At 66.6% G+C, this 21335-nt stretch overlaps 1 protein-coding gene across 15 annotated transcripts in view; it reads right to left on the reverse strand.

The window, feature by feature from the left end:
• KCNQ2 (potassium voltage-gated channel subfamily Q member 2) overlaps nucleotides 1-15832 on the reverse strand; it is a 47211-nt gene extending 31379 nt beyond the window's left edge. For all 15 annotated transcript variants that reach the window (XM_021077769.2, XM_021077773.2, XM_021077765.2 and 12 more), the window contains exons 1-4: nucleotides 15405-15832; nucleotides 1608-1698; nucleotides 853-979; nucleotides 500-675 (exon numbers count right to left, since the gene is read on the reverse strand). In XM_021077769.2, coding sequence (XP_020933428.1) covers nucleotides 500-675; nucleotides 853-979; nucleotides 1608-1698; nucleotides 15405-15700 — 690 coding nt within the window. In that variant the 5' untranslated portion in view covers nucleotides 15701-15832. The remainder of the gene's footprint in view (nucleotides 1-499; nucleotides 676-852; nucleotides 980-1607; nucleotides 1699-15404) is intronic.
• Nucleotides 15833-21335: the final 5503 nt, after the last annotated feature.

Here is a 21335-nt window from a genome sequence, read left to right on the forward strand (position 1 = left end):
CCCCTCCCAAGAGCCGGCAGCCGAGCCCCCAGCAGCCCACGCCCGGGAGGACAACAGGCAAGGGTGACCCAGTGCCACAGCCACCGGGGACCATGAATGTCCCCAGGAGGCCATGAGGCCGTCAGGCTGGAGAATCGTGGGCCTGGAGGGACACCACGCCCCCTGCCCTGAGCCTGCCACTCCTGGGGGGCCCACCTGCTCCCCGTCTTGCTAACCGGCCCCAGCCTCAGGGCCGGGCTGACAGGGAGCACAGTTGGGGGGGGCGGCTGTTGGGCCCATACGCCACGAGCAGGCCGACCTCCCGGCACGGCCTGGCACGCTGGGCTGCCAGGAACCCAGGGACAGGGTCTGGACAGGACACGGGGCTGCAGCCAGCGGCCACCACAGCCGCCGCTCGAGAGGCGCGCCCACCCACCGCAGAGCGAGCCGGCTCCAGAGGGGCCTCGCGGAAAAGCGGGAGGGGGGAAGGCGCCCAGAAGGGCCGGCCCGCGCCGCGCACCTTGCTGTGCGCGTAGACCACGGAGCCCAGCAGCTTCCAGGTGCCGCCGCGCCGGTCCATGCGGATCATCCTGAGGATCTGCAGGAAGCGCAGGCTCCGCAGCGCCGACGTGGCGAAGACGTTGCCCTGGGAGCCGGCCGCCAGCACGGCGATGGAGGCCACCAGCACCATGATGTCTGCGGAGACGGCGGAGCTCGGGCCGGCCCTCCGCGGCGGGGCCCCGGCCGCCCAACCCCGACCCGTCCGGCCCGGCCTGCCCACAGGCCGCGTGAACCCCGGGTTCCGACGCCCCAACGCAGGGGAGAAGCAGCTTCCAGAAGGAGCCGCCCCGCCCCGGCCCCGCCCGGCCTCACCGATCACACAGAAGGGCTTCCGAGCAAACTTGAGCCGCCCTCTCCAGCCGCGGTACCGGCAGCAGCAGCCGGCAGCCCAGATCCGCACAAAGTACTCCACGCCGAACACCACAATGGTCACGATTTCCTGCCGGGGAGTCACAGCTGAGCCACCGCCAGCGACAGGACCCCGGGCCCCGTCCCGTGTGGCTGGGTGGGGGTGGGGCCCCCAGGCCTGAGGCAGCCCCGGAACCGGGGGGGGGGGGGGGGGGGGGGGAGGGCAGGTCAGGAGGCCCCCGAGAGGTGCCCCCTGATGGGAGAACAGCCTCCCTGCGGAGGCTCCATCACCGACAGCAACACAGACGCTACGCTGTGGTTGCCATGGCGCCCACCCCTTCCCATCGCGGGGTTGCTGTGCGCTTGGCAACCCACACCCCACACCGTCTGCCGGGGACACCCCACACTCCGAGCTGGGGGGGCCGCCTGCGCCCTCGGGCTCCAGTGAGCACGGGAGGTGGGAAAGGGGGTTGGAAAAGGGGGGCCGAGGCTGTCAGGCGCTGTGATGACACAGGGAGCAGCCGGAGCATAACCGGGTGCCGTGGGTGTTGGAGGAGGTGCAGGTGGGGCCTGAGGGTGCTGCCGCATCACCAGTGTCGGGAGGGGAGGCTGGAAGGGACCAAAGGGCACGAGGGGCCGTGGGTGCGGGGAGGACGGGGTGCCTGTGGGCGGAGGTCAGGGGATCGGCGCAGGGGAAGCGCAGCCTGCCGGGGACCCACCAGGATGTAGAGCGCGCCCTCCGAGCTCTTCTCGTACTCCTTGATGGTGGAGAACACGGACAGCACGAGGCAGGAGAAGACCAGCAGGAACCTGGGGGCAGGGTGGGCGGTCAGCGGGCGGGCAGAGCCAGGCCAGGAACCCGCGGCGGCCACCCCAGGGCTCCACGTGGGGGACCGCGGCCCCCGCTGCTCCCCAGGACACCCGCCACGCTCCCCAAGCTCCCAGAGTAAACAGGACACAGCCTGCCCCTCGCAGGGGCCCACGATCCCCCCCGACCCCAACCGCTTCCTTTCCAGACGCAGAAGCGGCCGCCCTGTCTTCCAGCAAAGCCCAGCTTCACACACGCTGTCCCAGCACCCTCGGCCACTGGGCCAGCATCCCCAGGGCTGCGGGCGGGAGCAGGAGGGCCTGTCAGCTCCCCACTAACGGAACCAGAGCCGTGGGGCAGTGGGCATCCACCCAAAACGGACAGGCTGGGGCTGGGGGCCCAGGGAGCAGAGCGGACGGCCAAGGACAGGGTCCGGGCTCCTAAGGGGCGCAGAGCACAGGGCGCGTGGGAAGCTGACAGGGGCCCGCTCACCCGCCCGCGTCGTCATCCCCCGGACACCCCCATCACCCCAGCCCTGCCAGCCCCAGGAGCTGAGACCACTGGCCTCCGTGGTGGGGGCAGTGAGGCAGAAACGAGACCCTTCAGGGCCAAGGCCGCGTGGTCCAGCCTCAGCCTGACTACAGACGCTGACTCAGGCCCTGCCCCGTCCTGTCCAGCTGGTGTCCTGCCACCGGATGTCCCGCCGGCTGCACCAAGCAGGCTCTCAGCACCAAGACCTCCAAGCCTCAGCCAGATCCCGGGTACCTCTTCTGGCTCTGCCCATGTGCCCCAAAGAGGCCTGGAGACCAGGCCCAGAGAGGCACAGAGCCACCCCAGGGGGCTGGTCCCCTGCCCCAGCATGGCCGGGGGACGTCTCCGGATGTGCCCCCTGCTCGCAGGCAGAGGCACTGAGAGCGGGTGACAGAGGCCGACAGCACCGACAAAACGCACGTGGGAAAATGGCCACATCTCAAACCGCAATTAATTTCCTTTGCTCATTAGCCAATGTATTCAATTAGCTGAGCCCTGGGAAAAGCTGTCCAGATGCCACGCGTGCCTTTCGTTCGTTCATGACTCTCCGCCTGGTGGCACCTTCCCTGCCTCTGTCTGGGAGAACGGCACACAGGATCTCCCAGGGGCTGTGGGTCAGGACCCCTGAGGCCTGGGCAGTGGGAGAGACAGACAGGACTGCCCAGCTAGGGAGGGGCACCGGCCCCGATCAGCTCAGCCCTGTGACTGGAGGGCTTCCCTGCGGAGGTGGGAGGCACTGCAGGGCGGAGAGCTGGAGGGACCGACAGAGAAGGGGATGGGGGACGGGGGGAGGGGGGCACCGTGTCCGGGACACAGCAGAGGGCACGTCTACCAGAGCGGAGATGGGGGCCCCGGGGGCCCCTGATGCCATCGTTACCCAGTCAGGGACCTTAGGCCCAGAGCTGCGTCCATGAAGGCCAGCTCCTCGTGCTGCATGGAAACAGCCCCCAAAGTAAAACAGAAAAGGCTCGGGTCCCAAGGCGACCAGGCCCTCTCAGCTCAGCCTCCCCAGGGTGGCTCTGACCAGCATCTCAGAACATTCCAGAATGGTCCAAAGCACAGCTCTTCCCAGCGAGCAGTGGCCAAGCTGTCGAGAGCCTCGCCAGCCATTTAGGAGACAAACCCAACCCCGTGGTTGGGACCTCCCCGTCCGTCAGGGAAGGGGGGAGAACAGGCTGGCAGAGACGCGGGCCTGGGCGCAGACCCTCCCCTGCGGCCCCGCCCTGGAAAGTGCCGGCGAGAACCCAAGTTTTGTTTTTGATGTTTTGGGACAGATGGCCACAGATGGCCCTGCCTGGGGGGGGGGGGGTGCAGGAAGGCAGCAGGACGGACTCTCCGGAAAGAGGCCGGCACGCCCGACCAAGGCGGCAGAGGAGGCGGGCAGCGGCGCGAGGCTCTCTCGGCCCAGAGCCAAGACAGGCCGATCCGGCCAGAAGTGGGCCCTCCACACCCCCAGGCCCAGGCCGACCCGGAGGAACCCCCAGCACGATGCTGTCACAGCAGCCCTCGGCCACTCCCAGGCGGCCCAGCGCTGGAGCAAAGGCTCTTGCTTCCAGGCCTCTCGGTCTGCAGGCCCTCGGCGCCCAGAAGGCAGCCCTGCCCAGCACGCAGATGCACCCCACGCGCCCACGCCCAGTGCACGTTCTCATCTTGGTGACCCGGGAGGGGGCTCTGCCCTGGCCTCCTGGTCCCTGGCACAGTGTCCTCGGTGACAGGGGAAACGTCACCAGGAACCTGGAGGGGGGGCAGCTCAGACGAGATTGACCGCCCCAAGCCCTGCAGCCCACGGCGGCGTGGCCCACTGCACCCTGCACACCGGAGCCCACTGCAGGGGCCGGGAATCTGAGCCGGACGGGGCCCTCCTACCCGAAGCCTCTCTGGCCTTGGTGACCTGGGCTCTGGCACCTGGCAGGCTCTCGAGAGCTAGAGCTACGACTCAGAAAGACCCCCATTCCTTGAAGGAGGCGCTGGCACCGCTGCCCCCGCCAAAGCAAACTGTGTGCTGAGCACTGACCCCTGAGCACTGAGCTGGGGCTGCTTCCTCCTTAGACTGGACACGTGAGCAGTCCTGCAGGCTGGGAGCCCAGGTGAAGCTCAATGCCCAGCACCTCCCACAGGTCCGCCTGACCCAGGCCAGGGGGCCTCTGGAGGGGCGTCCACAGGCCCTCCATCCTGGGGACCGTCCCGGCAGCAGGGCAAGAAAGGAGAGGAGGCAGGAGGCGAATCCAGAGGCAGGACGTGGTGGTTTTCCTACAACCCGAGGTTAATTATGATAATGAATTCAACGTCAGGATGCTCCCCTGGCAGCAGTTGCCAAGGAGACGAGCATCTCAAGCAGCTGGTCCCCAGCCCCAGATTCCAGGGGCTGTGAAGGGGGTCAGGAAGGGGGGCCAGGGCGGCAGAGGACTTCAGATTCTGCTCAGCTGGCAGGGGGAGGGGGGCCACCTGAAGACTGAGCGTCGGCTGGAACAGCCCGTCCCGGGTGGCACCCACCCAGTCCACACGCGGCCATGGGGTGGGCTTGGCCCCAGCACTGCAGGATCCGCAGCAAACAGACTGTCTTCACCCAGCAGCGAGAGAGACCTCAGCCAGACATCGGGAGGGGCTTCCGCAGCCTGAGCTCTGGGCAGAGGTGGGCTCCTCTTTTGAAACAGGTGGAGGCACAGCAGGGTCACGCTCAGGGATCCTGGCGGGAAAGACAGGGCAGGGAGGGGCCCAGGGCGGGCAGGCGGTGACCAGCGGGACGGAGGGTGCGGAGGCGTGGGCACTGGCCAGACCACACCCCTGGAGGTGGGGGGCCCACGGCCACGCCCACAAGTCCTGGGCCACTGCTGCAGTCTGCCTGCCCTGCCTCTCGGGCGGGCAGCCCCCCGCACCTCCAGAGAGAGACCCCACTGCTGCCCGCCCTTCCCCCCATCCGACAGCAGGGATATGTCTCTTCTGGGAAATTGTGACAAGGCCTCAGCCCCACCTCAGCCCCACTCGCAATTCCACTTCAGTGTTGGGGGGGCACCAGGTGCTCCCGTCGTGACACAACGGAAACGAATCCAACTAGGAAGCATGAGGTTGCAGGTTCAATCCCTGGCCTCAGCGGGTTAAGGATGCACCATTGCCGTGAGCTGTGGTGTCGGTCGCAGACGCAGCTCGAATGCCTCATTGCTGTGGCTGTGGTGTAGGCCGGCGGATACAGCTCAAGCAGACCCCTCGCCTGGGAACATCCATATGCCACGGGTGTGGCCCTAAAAAGACAAAAAGAAAGACACTGTTGGGGGGCACCAGGGGGGGTGTGTGCTGCAGGCGGGGACAGACCCCTAGAGCTGTCCCCTCAGACCAGCTAGGGGGCTAGGGGCTAGGAGGAGAGGCAGCCGAGTCTTCAACACCCCACGTGCTCGGCCCTGGAGAGGAGGGAGGGAGGGGTCCCCCACACCAAGCACCACCCCCAGGCTGGAGTTCACGGCGTGTCTGCAACTCACCAGGAACACGACAACCTGGGGACGGGAGGTGCTTGTCGGTTTTACCGATGAGAAAACGGAGGCTGCGAAGCAGGTCGTGGCAGCCATGCAGGGCACCCCATCACTGCAGGGGTCTCCCCAGAATAAGGTCCATTCTGGCAAGGCTGTGCCTCCCTGAGGGCTGGGTGGCCGGAGCAGCCAGTGTGAAGCCAGAATGCTCACACCAGGCTCCCTGGGGACCTCCCGCTGCCTCGTCCATCAGGACGGCAGCTGGTGCTGCAGCCTGGAATCTAATTTCAGCCCCTAATAAACTGCTCTGCCTCCAGGACCCACTGCCACTTCCAATCTCGGGGAATGACAGGACTGCGGACGGCTGCTCTGGGCACACGCCAGACGCGAAGCATCACCCAGATCCCGCCTGGGCCCACCCTCCAGCCTCCCTCTCCCAACACCAGGGCAGGAGGGCACGCTCCAGGGACCCCTCGATGCCCCCACTGGCCTGAACCCCAGGGATGGCCGGTGTCATCTACAGCCTCGGCCACGGGCGAGGAGGTCTGTGGTGCCCCCCCGCCAAGCATCATTTCCCCAACCACTCACCACCAGGAGCCCCAGGTTCACAGGGACCCCCCACACACCCGCTACAAGCCCCAGCCTCTCCCCGAAAGAGCAGGCATCCGTACTAAAGCCCCCAGGGCTCCGGGAGCCACGGGAGGGGCCGTCCCCCAGCCGGGCAGGGTGGCCTCCCAGAGCCGTGGCAGGAAAGCTGCCAGCTCAGCACCCAGCAAAGCCACTTTCCCAGGCGCCTGCCACACAGTCCCTCGAGACGGCCACTCCAAATGGGTAATTTGTTCCGCATTAGCCACCCATCCGCACACAGACACAGGCTGGACACAGGCGCCCCTGAGGGCCCCTCCACCCCACATCAGAGTCCAGCCGCCGCCGGCCGGCACATCCGAGTCCCCACCATGCCCACCCCGGCACGCTCCCTCTGCCTCCCACCCCACCCTTCTCAGGGACCACGGTCGCTCCCCAGGCTCACGGCCCCAACAGGGGTCCTTCCCCAAAGTCATCTCAGCTCTCCCACCCGGGGGGTCCATTTCTCCACCCCCATCCCCGCCATCTGTCACCCCCCTACCAAGGCCCAGGAAGAGCCCCAGCTCCCCCTGCCTGTTTCTCAGCCTTGCCAAGCTGGCTTCCCTGCCCCGGGCCTTTGCACATTCTCCTCTGCTGCCTGGACTTCCCTCTGCCCACGCGTCCATGACAAGGCTGCCTCCGTCTAGTGAAATTTCCTCTTCAGGGTCGCCTTCTCTGAGAGGCTGCCAGGTCCCAACTGTCCCCAGTTTCTCTCCTGGGGCCCTGACCCTCCTCGCCCACTCTGCTCACCCACCCCCCACGCGTGCAGCCGGAACCCACCAAGGGGAAGCCCCCACATCCTGACCAGGGACAAGGTCAACTCCAGCGCAGAGCAGCTCAGACAGGCCGGAAGATCAGACCCGCTGGACGGTCCAGCAGCCAGGGCGCAACAAGGGGCCACGGACAGGAAACCTGTGTACAGGGGACCCAGAGGCTTCCCAAGGCAGAGCGTGGGGTCCTGAGGCCAGGAGGTCCCGACCCCAGGAAGCCTGGCCACATGTGAGCCACGAGGGGCAATTGGCTCATTGACAACAAGGCCACGGCTCAGAGAGAAATACCCGCATGTGTCCACAGAGAAACCCGAACACGTGTGTTCGCAGGAGCTCTGGGCCCGCAGACTAAAGTGGAACAGCCACGCGTGGGCAGGGGATGAATGATGGACGACCAGGCCCGTCCACAGTGGCACCTGCTGGGCCTCGGAGGGGACAGAGGCACCGACCCAGGCCACGGTCTGGACGGACCGGAGACACGACGCTCACGTGAAATGTCCAGAACAGGAAATCTGTCCCCAGGGGCTGGCGGCGGGGCTGCGGGAGCACGTGGGCTCGGGTCACCAGGGGGATAAAAAGCTCTGGACCAGAGACAGCACAGGGACTCCCAGGGCCCCAGACAACAGCACCCCAGACCCAGCGCCCCTCACAGCCCTGCTGCCCGGACTCTGCCTGAAGACCCTCCCAGCAGCTCTCAGGCTGGCCCCCTCCACGCTCCACGGCTCAGGGCTCACCCGTCCCCTGAAAACACCTCCGTGGCCTCCCGGCCTCACTGCACACCTGCAGTGACAGGGGCTCCACAGGCAGCCCCTCCCGGACGGCAGGGGCCACCAGGGGCGTGCTTGCGCCGGGGACCTCCTCCGGGCCAGCACCCGCTCCCCAGCCGTAAGCCACCCAGAGCTCCGGGTGAGGGGTCGCGACAGGGCCACCCCATCCCCACCCCAGGAGCCCTGACGAAGAGACGGAGCCCAGCAGAGGCTGGTCGGTCCCAGGAGTAAACCCCTGCCTCGCACGCAGGGCGCCTCGGAGAAGAGAGTCGAGGCAGAGACAACCTCCTTTAAGAGGCGCGGAGGCAGATGCTCAGAAGCAAGTCGGGAACGACAGACACTCCTCAGGTTTTCGCGCCGTCTGCACCTCCCGAGGTCCTGATCCGAACAGATAACGGACCACAACCAAGCGCGCCCCTCGCTCCCGCCGCGCAGCGCCGCCTGCCCCCCGCCTGGACCGAAACGCTCGATTTTCCGTCCACACGCTATTAATTCCCTGCTCTGCTAATTAAACCGCACAGATGAGACAGGACGGTCTTGGAAAATGCTGAGAAGAAAGAGCTGTGAGCACAGACGCTGAACCTGCAGATGGAAGCAACCGAGTCTGCCCCAAGGGAGCGGCCCCGAGTCTGCCCCAAGGGCCCCTTCCGGCTCCAGCAGGCGGTGGACAAGTCCCCCACTCTCTGTGGGCCCGAGCGGAGCCCACGTGGAGAGACGGCCGTGGGCCTGTGATCAGGACCATGGCCAGTGCCCGTCACCCCACGTCCTGTGTCCCCACCAGAGGCTGAGGTCCAACATGTTCCCATTTCCTGCTCCTCCGGGTGAAAATCAGGACTCCCTGCCCCCCTGCAGGGCCCCTCCCTGTGCTGCCACCACACCCCGCACTGAGGCTTGGTCCCTGGGGGCAGACAGGGGGACGTAGCCAGGCTCCCAGGGGCTCAGCAGGACCGGCCGCCTGGCCCAGGGCCGGGTCGCAGGAATGGAAAGGAAACAGCCAGGCGCTCAGCATGGCCCCTCCCCCCAGACCTGGGACCCCAGGGTGAAACTGGCCTTCGCCGTCAAACACTATCCCTGAGCCCAAATGCGAGAGCAACCTCCCAGTTCTCGGCTCTCCGGTCAGGGCAAGACTGAGGCTCGGGAGGAAGGGGCGGCCGGGCAGGGGCCCCGCGCAGCCCACAGCCAGGAACGACCTGGAAGGACGCTGCCCATGGGCTGGGCCCCTGCGGCCCCCTGGGACCTGTCGCCCACCGCTGCGGAAGATGGAGTGACCCGCTGGAAACAACACTGCCCTGTGCGTTTACGAATTATTCCAGGTAATCCAAAAACGTTAAAGACCTAAGAACTAGTTTTATTCGAGCCAAGTACCCGGCAGAACCTAAGGACACTCGGCTCTGAGCCGGTACTGGAGGCCAAGGTCAGACGCTGGGTGGCTGCCTGGAACACACACACCCTCCCGTATCCATGAAGCGGGGCCACCACAGCCTCCAACCATGGCGGCCTCTGCAAGGCGCAGTCGGCCCACCCCAGCGCCCCCTCCCTTTGGCCTCCCCCAGCCACTGGGCAGTGGGGCCAAGGCTCCAGGCAGCTGTGGCCAGAGAGAAGCGAGAGCCCCCTCATGGGCAGGTCACCTGCCCCCGACCAGGGGTCTCCCCACTGACCTGGGGGTTGCCGGAGAAGGTGCAACCTGCCCGGGCCTGCCGGCCTGAGTGCTGCCACCTGCTCACGGAAGCGTGGCCTCGGGTCCCTCACTGAGCCCGGCTCACCTGCGCCCCACACTTCAGTGTCGTGACACCTGATAAAACCCTGCCGCCACCCCCGTTCTCCCTCCACCAGGCACCATGCTGCCCAGTCCCAGGGAAGCCGCCTTTCCACCATGGGACCCCAGTGGGTGAGCCCAGGCCTTCACGGGAGGGAACGATGGGGCCTGAGGGCTCTGGCTGGGCTGCGGAGGAAGCCATATGAGCTAAGGACACGTGGGGGCACGTGGGCCCAGCAGTGCCCACCGGGAAGCCTCCGGTCTGGCACAGCCCCCGGAGTGCAAGCCCCAGAGCTGCCCACCCAGGGGCAGCGCCACCCTCCCGGGTGCATGAGAAGCCTGGTGCCTCCCAGCCTCAAGCTGCAAACCCCAGGGTCCAACCCCCGGCGGGTCTTGTTGCCAAACCGTCCCCAGGCCACCTCCCCCCAACTCCGAGGCCATGGCTGTCTTAACCCAGGTGAGGGACAGACGTGCTTTAGAAACAGTCATTCCCCCCGCCCCGACCCTCTCCGCACGCGCCCCTCATCGAGAGGGGCCTGGGGCCTCACTGCCTCCCCGCCAGCTGCCAGGGAAGCGAGCTGAGAAGGGTCACCAGGCTGCGACGGCTTGCAGGGGGGCTGGCCCTGGGCACGTCCACACAGGGAGCTGGAGGGAGGGTGGGGCTGGGGGCCGGGGCCAACCTTACCGTCGGCGTGGGAAGCAGTGACCTTGGGGGACAACCTGGGGGCTGCACGCCCCTCTGCTCTCGGCCTCGGGTCTGAGCACGCTGGCCCAGAGTGTTGGCCCAGTGCCTCGCAACCACAGCCTGAAGCCACACGGCACATAGGAGGCGTGTTTTCAGAGGCTGCAGAGCTGCGGAGCTGCGGGCAAACCGCTGTCAGAAAGCACAGCTGGGCAGTGGCCGCGCTGGCAGTGCCACGTGGAGGTGCCGCCTTTGTGGCCCACGTGGCACTAAGTCTCCACACGACTGCTTAGACGGGACAGGGGCTGATCCAGACGCAGCCCACGTGGAAACCTGACACCCCTTTACCGTCTGGGGCTCCGCAGTGGAGTTTTTCGAGCCAGAACCGTTCGGGCCTGCACGCCGGGAGCGTGTGCTGAGCGGCCGCAGAGCAGGCAACGTCCTTCAGGAAAAGGGCCGCCCCCTGGACAAACCCACGGAGTCAGCAGGGGCCCCGGGTCTAATCGTTCGGCCACGTTAACAGCAGCCCCAGCCGACAGGACACCCGCCAAGGCTGGGCTGAGGGCGGGGGCCCAGGGTGCGCCAACCTGCGTCCGCCTGGTCCTCCTGCTGCTGAGCGACAGCAATGCGGCCAGGACCCCACAGCCACCACACGCACCAAGCGCTGCGAGGGGCGAGTCAGAGGAGACAAGCTCAGAACTGTGTCCCCACGTCAGAGGCCAGGAGACGCGGGGCCCCCAGCCCAGGAGCGTCGGTGGGGGCGGGACCCCCGCCAGGCTCCCTCAGAGCCCGTGGTCCCTGCCGCCCACCGCCCTGCACGAACACGCCCTCTGAGCCGTTTTTGCTGGTAACGACCTCACGCCACACCTAACGGAGGTGCGGAGGTGACAAGGTGACATCTGTTGCTAATACACGTACACAGCAACTGCCCCCCACCGGAGAGCCCGCACTTAGACTTGGGACTTTTTAAATGATCCACCCACAAGGCAGCCGGGCAGCCTTGTAACGACCGGGTGTCGCCAGCAGCCTCCTGAGCCCCCAGCAGCCATGGCCTGAGCCCCAGGCCTGGCCCTTGCCCCCGCCAAGTCCCACCGCAAGAACTCGCTCAGAGGGCCCAGGACACCTGCTGGATGTCCCTGCCTGTCCCTCTGTCCAGAGGTGTGGCCCCTGCTGGTCTCCCTGCCCCCGCCCTCAGCACCTTCCAGGAAAGGCCCCAAAGAACCATCCGGAATCTGCTCCTGCTCCCAGGGTGGCGGCCAGCCTCGCGCTCTCACCAGCAGGGCTCAGATCGTCCTGTGAGGGCGGCCAAAGGCAGACGCCGGGCCTGGTGGAGGCCTGGCCGGGGCGCAGGGACGAGCAATGTCTGACGGTGGCCCGGCCGCTACCTACCCCTGGTCTCAGCCGGAGCCGCTGGAAGGGAAGCGGCTTCTTCAGACGCAGCACCCACGTCAAAAGCCTCCTTCTAAGACCCCAGAGAGGCTGGTTTCAATCTCTGGCACTTACTGACGTCTGATAAAACAGAGACGGTCAAGAATGGAGCTTCCCACCCACGCGGCTGCCGGACGGCATTGACGGGAGTCACTGCGCGGGTAACGGGACACCGCGAGGAAGAAACACGTCACTGCCCCGCGTGAAGGGTCCTACACGGGCCCCGGCTCCGAGCCCTGGCTTCCCTGGAAACCACAACCCTCCTGCGGGCTTCACCTTCGGGGAAACTTCCATGAGCTTCTCCACCCCTTCAATCAGTAGACACTTCCTCCCCCAGGCGGACGGCCGGGAGGTCCAGGACCCGACGGCCCCTCGGATCTGATCTCCTCGAAGCTGGCGCTCCAGCAGCGAAGGCCCTGGCCGCTCGCCCCGGGTGAACCCTAACTCACCCCCACATGCAGTCTGACCACAGGAAGGAGCGGCGGCGTGGGGGGGTTCGTGTCCCGCCCAGGCTTGCCCACCCGAGGGGGCAGTGGGCGGCCTGTGGTGACCAAAATCAGGACCCTACCTGATATCCAAGGCCACACAGGAGACTGGAGCACGGCCCTGAGACCCCAGACCCCTGTCGTGCGACGGTGACACAGACCACGGCTGCCTGGACGCTGCGGAGGATGGAGGGGCTTGGAGGACCAGCCCTGGAGAAGGCGGCTCAAAGCCGGCCGGTCAGGCGAGCCCCAGCCTCCCCAGCCCAGGCCCGCCCCGCCGCACCGGCATTTTCCACCCAGCCTGTTTTAAAGTCAAAGTTGCTTTGGGGTGAAAGGTCAGCCAACCTGCACCCCACGCTCTGGTCCCTGGGTGGAGACCCCTTTCGGCGTGACTGGGCCCACTCGGGAACTCGGTCATGCAGGCCTCAGCTTCCCCGGCAGTAAAAATGGGGTGACAAAGCGAGAAACCCTGAGACCGCAGGCAGTGCCCGGCGCACCTGTTCCTGGCTCCCCACTCCAGCCGCAGAGAGAGCCCCCACAGCAGCCCACCCGGGACGAAGTCACTGCTGCTCCCAGGAGGGCACTGCGGGGAGGGGCTCTTCAAGGACCCCTGAGGGTTTCCTGGAGCAGGTGAGTAACCTCAGACCCTCCCGGCCCAGGCACACGGCCCGGAGACATTATGAAGCCTTTTCTGCGGCTCGCCCCACTTTAAGAAACTCAGGAAACCTCCAGGCCGACCCTAGAAATCCCCTCAGACCCTCGGAGCCCCAGACCTCCCCAGGGAGTGAGGGCAGTGGGAGCTGGGGGCACCCCTGCCCGCCGTACAGCCCAGCCCCTTGCCGCAGGGTCCCCAGCCGCTGAGCGCCACCTGCCTGCCCAGAATCCCCCGCCATGCAGGGCCAGGCCTGCCTGTCCAGGGCTGCTCTCCTTCCAGCCGCGGCCGGGGGACAGAGGCCGGGAGGGGTGGCCGAGATGTCTCTGCCCCCCGGCCCCCTGTCAGCCTGGGCCCGGATCCCTCCCGACTCAAGGAAGTACTTCTGGACCTTCTCACTGGCGGAGCGAGGGACAGCCAGGGCTTGGCCCAGAGTCCCGTCTGCAGAGAACACCCCTCCCGCAAAGGGGAGGAGGCCTGGCTTGATGCCCACCAAACCCGAGGGCCACAGGGCAGCCACCTCGCTCCCCACCTCTGGCACAGCTGTCCCCGGGACCCACTGGGACACCCAGAGCCTCCACCTTCCAGAGCCAGGCCTTGGTGGCAAAAGCAGAGGCAGGCGGGCAGCCTAGGAGGGCAGCGGGGCCCCAGCCCAGGGCTTGAACTCAGTAACGAATGAGCCAACAAGCCACATGGTGCAGCCTGAGCTTGTCCATGCTGGGGGCGGCGAACACAGGGAGGCCGCCCCCTCCAGGACCAGCACAGGGGCAGGAAAGACCTCCCGAGCTGCGCGCGCCCAGGGTCAGTGCGGTGACGGAGGTCCACGCCTGCGGACCTGGTGGACCATGGACGAGCAACAGGAGCCAGAGAGCTCGTCTTCAGGGGCCCCCAGCCCCAGAAAGGGGGGACCCCACGAGGTGCGCCTCCACGATGCCCTGGGGACAGGAGCTGCCGTGCCCCCCGACGCTGCAGGCCCCCCTGACCTGACTCAGCGCCCCCCTCCCAGGAGTCCGCATGGAGCCCACACACTCTGCCTCCAGTGCTGGGTGCTGCAGCTCTTAGGAGGCAAGAGGCACAGAGGGGCAGATCAGGCCCAAGCAGGGAGAGGCCACACGGAGGGGATCCCAGGAAAGGCAGGGAGAGGCCACAGCGAGGGGACCCCCAGGAAGTGTTGCCAGCAGGGATGTTCGTGCCCAAAACACAGCAAACCTCCCACAGCCACACCACGGGTCAGATGTGCAGGCACCGCTGGGACAGGCTCTGTCCTCGGACTCGCAGCCACCTCGGGCCGGGACCTGGCTGACCAGGGGACCCACCGGGAGCCCCCTGAGCCCCAGCCCGGCGGGGAGGGGGCAGCGGTGGGAGAGCCGTGGGTGGGGAGAACGGGGGCTCTTCCAAGGACGAAGAGCACACCTGGGCATGTCTGCGGGGAAGGGCCAGGCCACCTCCCTGGGGCAGTCGGGGGCTGACAGGGTGCAGGCGTGTCCCCGCCTCAAGGGACTCCCCAAGTGGCTTAGCGGCGGGGCTGGGACAGCGCCCAGGAGGCCTCCCAGGGTCTCCTCCCCCATCCCACACGTTCTGTCCAGGGCACACACCCAGGGGTCACAGGTCCACTCGTGGGGCTCACCCCCCGTCGTTCCAGCGGGCACTCGGCCGGGGACAGTGTCCCCAAATCCACCCCTCGCTCCCATCCTAAAATGCCTCTTTCACACAAAATGGCCGAGTCCCGGCCCGTCTGACTGGGATGGGAGAGGCTGTGCACGCCAGCAGCACCAACGCCACACGCGCACACACACCCATGTGCACACAACGCCAGCCCATGGCCACCAGGCCTGCCTCAGGGGCCAGGAGCTCCCCGAACACCCTCCTAGGACCAGGGCTGGCGGGCCTCGGGATGGTGGCTGCCGCCTTCTGGGGGTCCCCTGTGCCGAGGAAGGGGTCCAGAGCCTAGAATGCAGGGACCTCAGGCACACACCTGCTCTGCAGAGAGGGGGTCGGGGCTGCGCTGGGGGGACGAGAGTGGGGGGAGTACAGGCCCCAGAGGGCAGGACAGCCAACTAACTGCCCGCGGCCCAGGGCTGCGATGGGGGGGATGGGGAAGGGCAGGCCAGCTCCTCCCCCATTTTCTCTTCCTGGGGGGGAGCCCATGGGGGGGGTGGGGGCAGGAGTCCAGATCCATCTGCAGGACAAGCAGCGCCGCCCTGCCTCCCTGGCCGGCCCTTTGTTCGGTGCAGCGACCGTGGGGAGGGGCCTCCCGGCTGAGGAGGGGAGGCTGGGGCGCCGCACGGCTCCCCGTCCTGCGGGGGAGGGGCTGATGTAACCCAACCAGGCCGCGGGCGGGGGAGGCGGACGGCGCCCGCGCCCGACCCCGCGCCCGACCCCAGAACTCCCCCCAGCCAGATGGCTCCGAAATCGCTCTCCAACCTCCGCCCTTGGCTTTCCCCAGGGGACCCCAGGCCCACGGTGTGACCGCTGCGGGCGCGGGAACACGCGCGGAGGCCCTCGTCGTCCGCAGCCCCGCGCCCGGCCCGGCCCGGCGGCTGAGCACTCACACGTAGGCGTGGTAGATGAACGCCCAGCCGCGCGGCCGCTCCAGCACGTTGTAGAGGAAATTCTGCAGCTTGCGGTAGAAGGCGTTGCGCTTGGGGGGCTTCCCGGCGCCCGCGCCGCCCGCGCGCGGCTTGCTCAGGATGCTGCCGCGCTTGGGGGCCTCGGAGCCGGCGATGAGCAGCGCGCCGTCCCGGGTGGAGTCGGGGGCGCCGGGGTCCAGCCCCACGAAGCCCACCTTGAGCTTCTTCTCCCCGCTGGGGCCAGGGTATACGCCGCCGTTGCGCGACTTCTGCACCATGGTGCCGGGCGGCGCCCGGGCGGGCGCAGGTTCAGCGGGGGCGGTGCGCTGGGGGCGGCGCGGGCCCGAGCCCAGTTCCCCGGCCCGGGAGCCGCATGGCCGAGACGGCGGCGGCGGCGGCGGCGGCGACTCCTCCGCGCTCCTGCCGGGCCCGGGCCGCGCGCGGGGACGCTGCGGCCACCTCGCTCCGCGCGCGCCTGGGCGCCTGGCCCGCGGCCGCGCCGGCTCCGCCCGCCGCCTCGCCCCGCCCCCCGTTAACTCCTGCGCCGCCGCGCGGGCCGCTGGAGGGGGGCAGGGGTGGAGGGCAGCCCCGCGGCGCTGCCACCCGCCACACCACCGGGCGACCCCTTCCCCTGTCCTGGCCGCGTGCCGCCTGACCGAGGAATCCGGCCCCCCGGTGCTCTCCAGGGAGGGGAAGGACCCGGCAAGCGCACCCCCTGAGCGGAGCCTCCAACTCAACCCCCAAACCCGGGCCTGCTGGGGCCTGGCCCCAGCGGAATTCTGACCAGCTGGGCCCCGGACTGGACACCGTGGAGCCGGGCGAGGTTGTGGCTCTTGCCAGGCTCCCTGTTATATGGCCCAGCCCCCCGGGACCTTATACTCTTGGCCTCTAGATGGTTCCAGGCCCCGGGGTGCAGGGGGGTGCCTGGGGAAACTTCCTAAGAGGCGGTCTGACATGGGCGGTCCTGGGGCCTCCTGGAAGGGAGACAGCAGGGGGACAGCCAGGGTTTGCAGAGGGATCTCAGCAGGAAGAGGGCAAGGATGCCCAGAAAGGTGAGGCCGGAGAGACCCCTCAGGGGTCTAGACTTTGCCCTGCAGACCCGAAAGGGGCCTGCCTCAGGGACAGGGCCTGGAGGGTGGGCCCTAGGGTGAGGCTTAGGCCTGAGGCCAGTGGGGATGCTGGTGCCACAGTCGAGCACAAAGCAGGGCAGGCTGTGGACACAGATGGCAGGGGTCCCTTTGGGAGGGAGTGGGCAGAGTTGGCCTCCCCCAGCCATGGGTGTCCCGCTGGGTTGCTCTGGCACCTGCTGCTGGAAGGCCAAAGCATTCATTCCTCAGTCCCCAGGGGGGCCCTGCACACCCCACGCTGTCAGCTCTGCGCCCCCCCGTCCCCCCCCCCCACCAGCCCACCTCTGCTCACCTGGGATGCTGTTGGTTGCAGGTACCCATCTTGACCACGCCCAGCCCCCTCCCGCATTTGCCCAGCATCGTGGGGTCTACCAAGCAAAAGGCCCTGGGTAGCAGCTGGCACCGCCCTCATCAGAACCCGCTCCTAAAACAGCAGGACCCCTGCGTAGGGGCAGCTGTGTGGTTTGCCGTTTGGGTTCCAAAGCCAGGGGCCTGGTTCTGTCATTTGGGCAGAAAACGCAGCGGACGATGCAGGCCCAGTGCTGTCATCTAGAACGTTGGGAGCAGACTGCAGCCCAGGCCACACACACCCGTGCACACAGGTGCGGCCCAGGGGCCACACTCCTAACCCCGCCTCCCTTCCCCCAGGCCTGGTCACCAGCTGCGCCCTTAGGCGGCTTCGCCTCTGCTGAGCCCAGGCCGAGGCAGGCGGAGGAGAAGCCAGCTGATGAAAGGAGAGAAGGGCCACACACCCTGGGTCTACGCGTGGCTGGCGGTCAGGGGGCGCTCACGCTCAGCCTCAGAAACGGGATGGAGCCCCCCGGGATTCACAGGAGCAAACGCCACGAGGGCTGGGCCGCCCCCTCCTGCTGCGGGGGAGCCTGCCCAAGCCCGGGGAGCTGGGCTTGGTCCCTCCTGGAGGAGCCCCTCCCCGGGGCTGGATGGGAGAGCTCAGCGGGCCCGTGGCTAGGACGGTTCACAGAGGAGGAAGGTGTCACCTGGGCAGGTTTGCCGAGACGGGAGCGAGGTTTGGGCTCTGGGGGAGGGGGGCGATGAGGGTCCCCCACCCAGGCTGGAAGGGGGTTGGCCCGGGGGCCAGTGGCCTCCGTCTGCCCGAACCCCTGCTTGCCTGTCTACAGTGGCGCTGGCACCAGCAGCTTCGCCACATCTCTCGGAGGTTCTGGAAGGAGATCCCTGCATCGAGGTTTGAAAACCTCTGCTTCCTCTGTCTGGGGCGTCCTCTCCACGATCGTGTTTTTCGGTTTTGTGTGCTGCACACCGTGGACTGTGTGCCGTCAGCCGTCAGGTCACAAGTTCCCCCGCCGCTGCAACCCAGGCAAAGCAGGTCTTTGACAACAGTCATTTGGGGTGAATTTCATGCAAGTGACAGGAATTCCATTTATTTAAAAATAGATGGGAAAAGCTTTCAGGCTCAAACCATCTTTGCCAAGACGGCACTGACAGGCTCCAGAGAAGAGGAGTGGAAAAATTCAGATGCACATGACGCCCCACTCCAGTTTGCGGAAAAGCTTCCGCCAGGACTTGGCGCGGCCTCTGCCCAAGCCGGGCGCTGTCCTTTCAGCACCAGGAGCAAGGCACCCTCTCCCCAGAGCCTTCTGAGCCCACCACACTCCTCCCTTGCCCTGTGGCCTGTTCCTGCCATGCCGCACCCCTGGCTACAGGGAGCAGCCGGAGTGGACTACAGAGCGGACGAGGCTGCTGGCCCCTGTCGCAGCAGAGGCCAGCTTGAAGGCTCACAAATTCCCCCAAGTACTCTACGCAATCCCTTCCCCTCGGGGAGCTCACCCCACAGGGCTGTGACTCACTTCCTCGCCTGGCTCCCCTACCCACCATCCCCTGGGACCCAGGATGCACGGTCAGGGGACATCACAGCTGCTGGTGGCCGAATGGAAGCACTTCCGGAGTATCCCCTCTGGGGATCCACATGGTGACTTCTTGTGGGGGTGCAGCTCTGATCATGGGCTCAGCACTTCCTGGGGAGCCCACGTCTCCGCAAGCCCGGCAGTCCTGACTCCAGCTTCAAGGATTCCACCTGGGCTGGAGGGGCCGGAAGAAGAGCCGTCGGAGAGGCGTGGAGACAAGCAGCCTTCCCCTGGCTGTCCATCCTGGTCGAGGGCCCTCGGCGGCGACGGGGGGCCGGCCGTTCCCGGGGACGTGGAGGGGCTCTGGGGTCAGTGCCTCCTGATGCTCTGTTGACACCCTGCGGTCACAAAGAAGACACACATCCTGGTGTTCAGCCAGTGGCCACGCGGACGCGGGGGCAGACGCCGAAGGGCGGCGTTTCCCGCCTCCCCACCGGCGCCCCGTTTCCTCCCAGAAGGGAAGGAGCAAACTGGTCCCCCCGTCACGGCGCCTCCAGGAGAAAGCAGATGGTCTGCGGAGGCAGAGGGCGCTCCGCCAGGCCGAGGAGCGAGACTTCATCCGGGGAAATGAGAGAAAGCAGCTTCTCAATCACGTAACCCGGGCCCGGGCTCTTGTCTTCAGCCTCTGGTCTGGGCAGCAGGAAGGGCCTGCCCAGAGTCCTGGCCTCCCTCTCGGAATTTTCCATGGTTAAAGGAGGAAGGGCTGTATTATTTATACAGCTCACGGGCGGGAGGCGGACACAGGGATAGGAGGAGAAGATTCCAGAGGTGAAGACACTGAGTTTTTAAAACGCAAAAGCCAATATAAATTTAATTTAGAGAGTGGGGGTTGTTTCGCTTTTTTTTTTTCTTTTTCTTTTTAGGGCTGAAGCTGCAGCACATGGAAGTTCCCAGGCTAGGGGTCGAATCGGAGCCACAGCTGCCGGCCTACACCGGATCCTTAACCCACCGAGCAAGGCCAGGGATCGAAGCTGAGTCCTCATGGGTACTAGTCAGATTCCTTTCCACTGAGCCACAATGGGAACTCCTAGAGGGTTTTTTTAAAGGACCAGAACTCTCAACAAGCTGGCCCAGGCCTGGCAAACCAGCTCGTGGCATGATGGGGCCGGCTTATATTTCTCAGCCACCAATAACGCCTTGCTCCTTGTTGCACTGTGGCCTGTGACAGCAGAGACAGGCCAGGTGGCACCGGTGGCCCTGGCCATGTCCAGAAAGGTGGGAATCATGGCAGATTCCGGGCCCTCGAGGGAATCCCGCTCAGCGCTTTGCTGTTAAGCCCCACTGCCGAGCTCTGCTGGGCAGCTGCCAGGACCGAGGCTGGTACTTGGGGGCTGTGTGTTTTGCCATCATCGGTCCAAGTCTTCCAGACGAGGCACTCCGCCCTCCCCTCCCCACGCCTCCAGGCAATCAAGGAGCCGGTGACACTCGCCCCCACTCGTGGCAGATAAAACAGGCCCTGCGGCTCATACCTGCTGGGTGTGGGGTGAGGCCCAGGCCCCACCAGGCTCTCTATGTGTCAACCAACCCACGCCAAGCTGACCACACCCACTGTCCTCGCCGTGGCCTCGTCACCTGTGTGACCGGCCCTGGGGTTCACAGACCCCCGCCTCTCCTACCTCCCACCACTCAGCTGGGCACCCGACAGCTTCAAGGACCCTCAAGCACAAGTGAAGGAGGCTTCACGTGTCTGTTCCCTCTGCCAGGAATGCTGTTCCCTCCACTAGCACCAGAAGGTCCTTGTGCTTGTTCTCAGGGAGGCCCTGCCTGTGGGTCTCCCTGAAGTGGGACCCCAGGCCTCTCAGCTCTGCCTCCCTCTCACCTGTGATACTGGCTCCTCTCCTGTTCCTCCCCTCCCCCACAATACAGGGAGCTGAGAGGAGTGCAGTGTCATGCTCACCCCTGCACACTCGCACCCCTGCACACTCACACTCCTGCCTGCACAAACTCACATCTGCACACTCACACCCTGAGCTCACCCTCACACCCTGAGCTCACACAGCCCTTGGCCCAGCCCCCACCAAAGTACACGCATCGACACTCCTCGAACGAGCGAACAGAGCAGTCACTTTGTCTTAGGGCTCATGTCCCTTGGAGCCTCTGGCCAGGATTCTCCCCTGATGACCGGCCTGGGACTGGTGTGGCAAGTTGGACCTCGATGCCTTGGGGAGAGGCTCCCCCCACCGAGGGCTCAGCCCCCCTACACACACACAGGCTGTCGGCATCTGGGCCCTGGCTGCCCTCACAATGCCAGCCCAGGCTCTCTTGAGTGCCTGGCTTGCTTGGCCAGATGTCCAGTAGGCTTTGGACAGAACTGTCCAGCCTGGGGCAGGGCCTGTGGTCTGTCAGTCTCCCCCCAGCCCTCTCCCCCAGAACAAGGTCACCGCCACTAAGCCCTGGAGATGGGACAGAAAGCCTGGACTCCTGGACCAGCAAACCAGGACACAGCAGCCTGGACCCTTGGCCAGCACCACAGGCTCTGCCAGGGTGGCACTGATGAGCCTCTGTGCCTGCGAACATGGGCTCCGCCCACAGCACTGCTGAAGGCAGGGAGCGCAGACCCGAGCGGCCCCAAGGGCTCGTCTGAGCTGTGCGACCGTCAGCAGGTCAAGGGACCCTTGCAGAGCCCGGGGGCCTCCCTGGTCAGTGGAGAGATGTGGCTCTCACCTTGTGGGGCTGCTGGGTGCTGAGCGGAGGCAACGCTGGGGACCAGCACCCGGCACAGAGCAGCATCTGGAAGTGGCAGGGAGACGAACAGCCGGGGAGACGCCCGGCCCCGCTTCGAAGCAGCCCCTCCTTAGATGCTTACAGGCCCTCCCCGCGGGGGCGCGGCCCAGCTCAGAAATACTGACCCCCTCCCCTCCTGGCCTCCCTGCTCAGAGACAAGACCCATTTGGGCCATTCCC

Source organism: Sus scrofa, chromosome 17 (genome assembly GCF_054392235.1).
Source record: "Sus scrofa isolate SSC_HxYL_T2T_F1_AM1 chromosome 17, Sscrofa_HxYL_maternal_Yorkshire_Landrace_v2.0, whole genome shotgun sequence".
Classification (NCBI taxonomy): Eukaryota; Metazoa; Chordata; class Mammalia; order Artiodactyla; family Suidae; genus Sus; species Sus scrofa.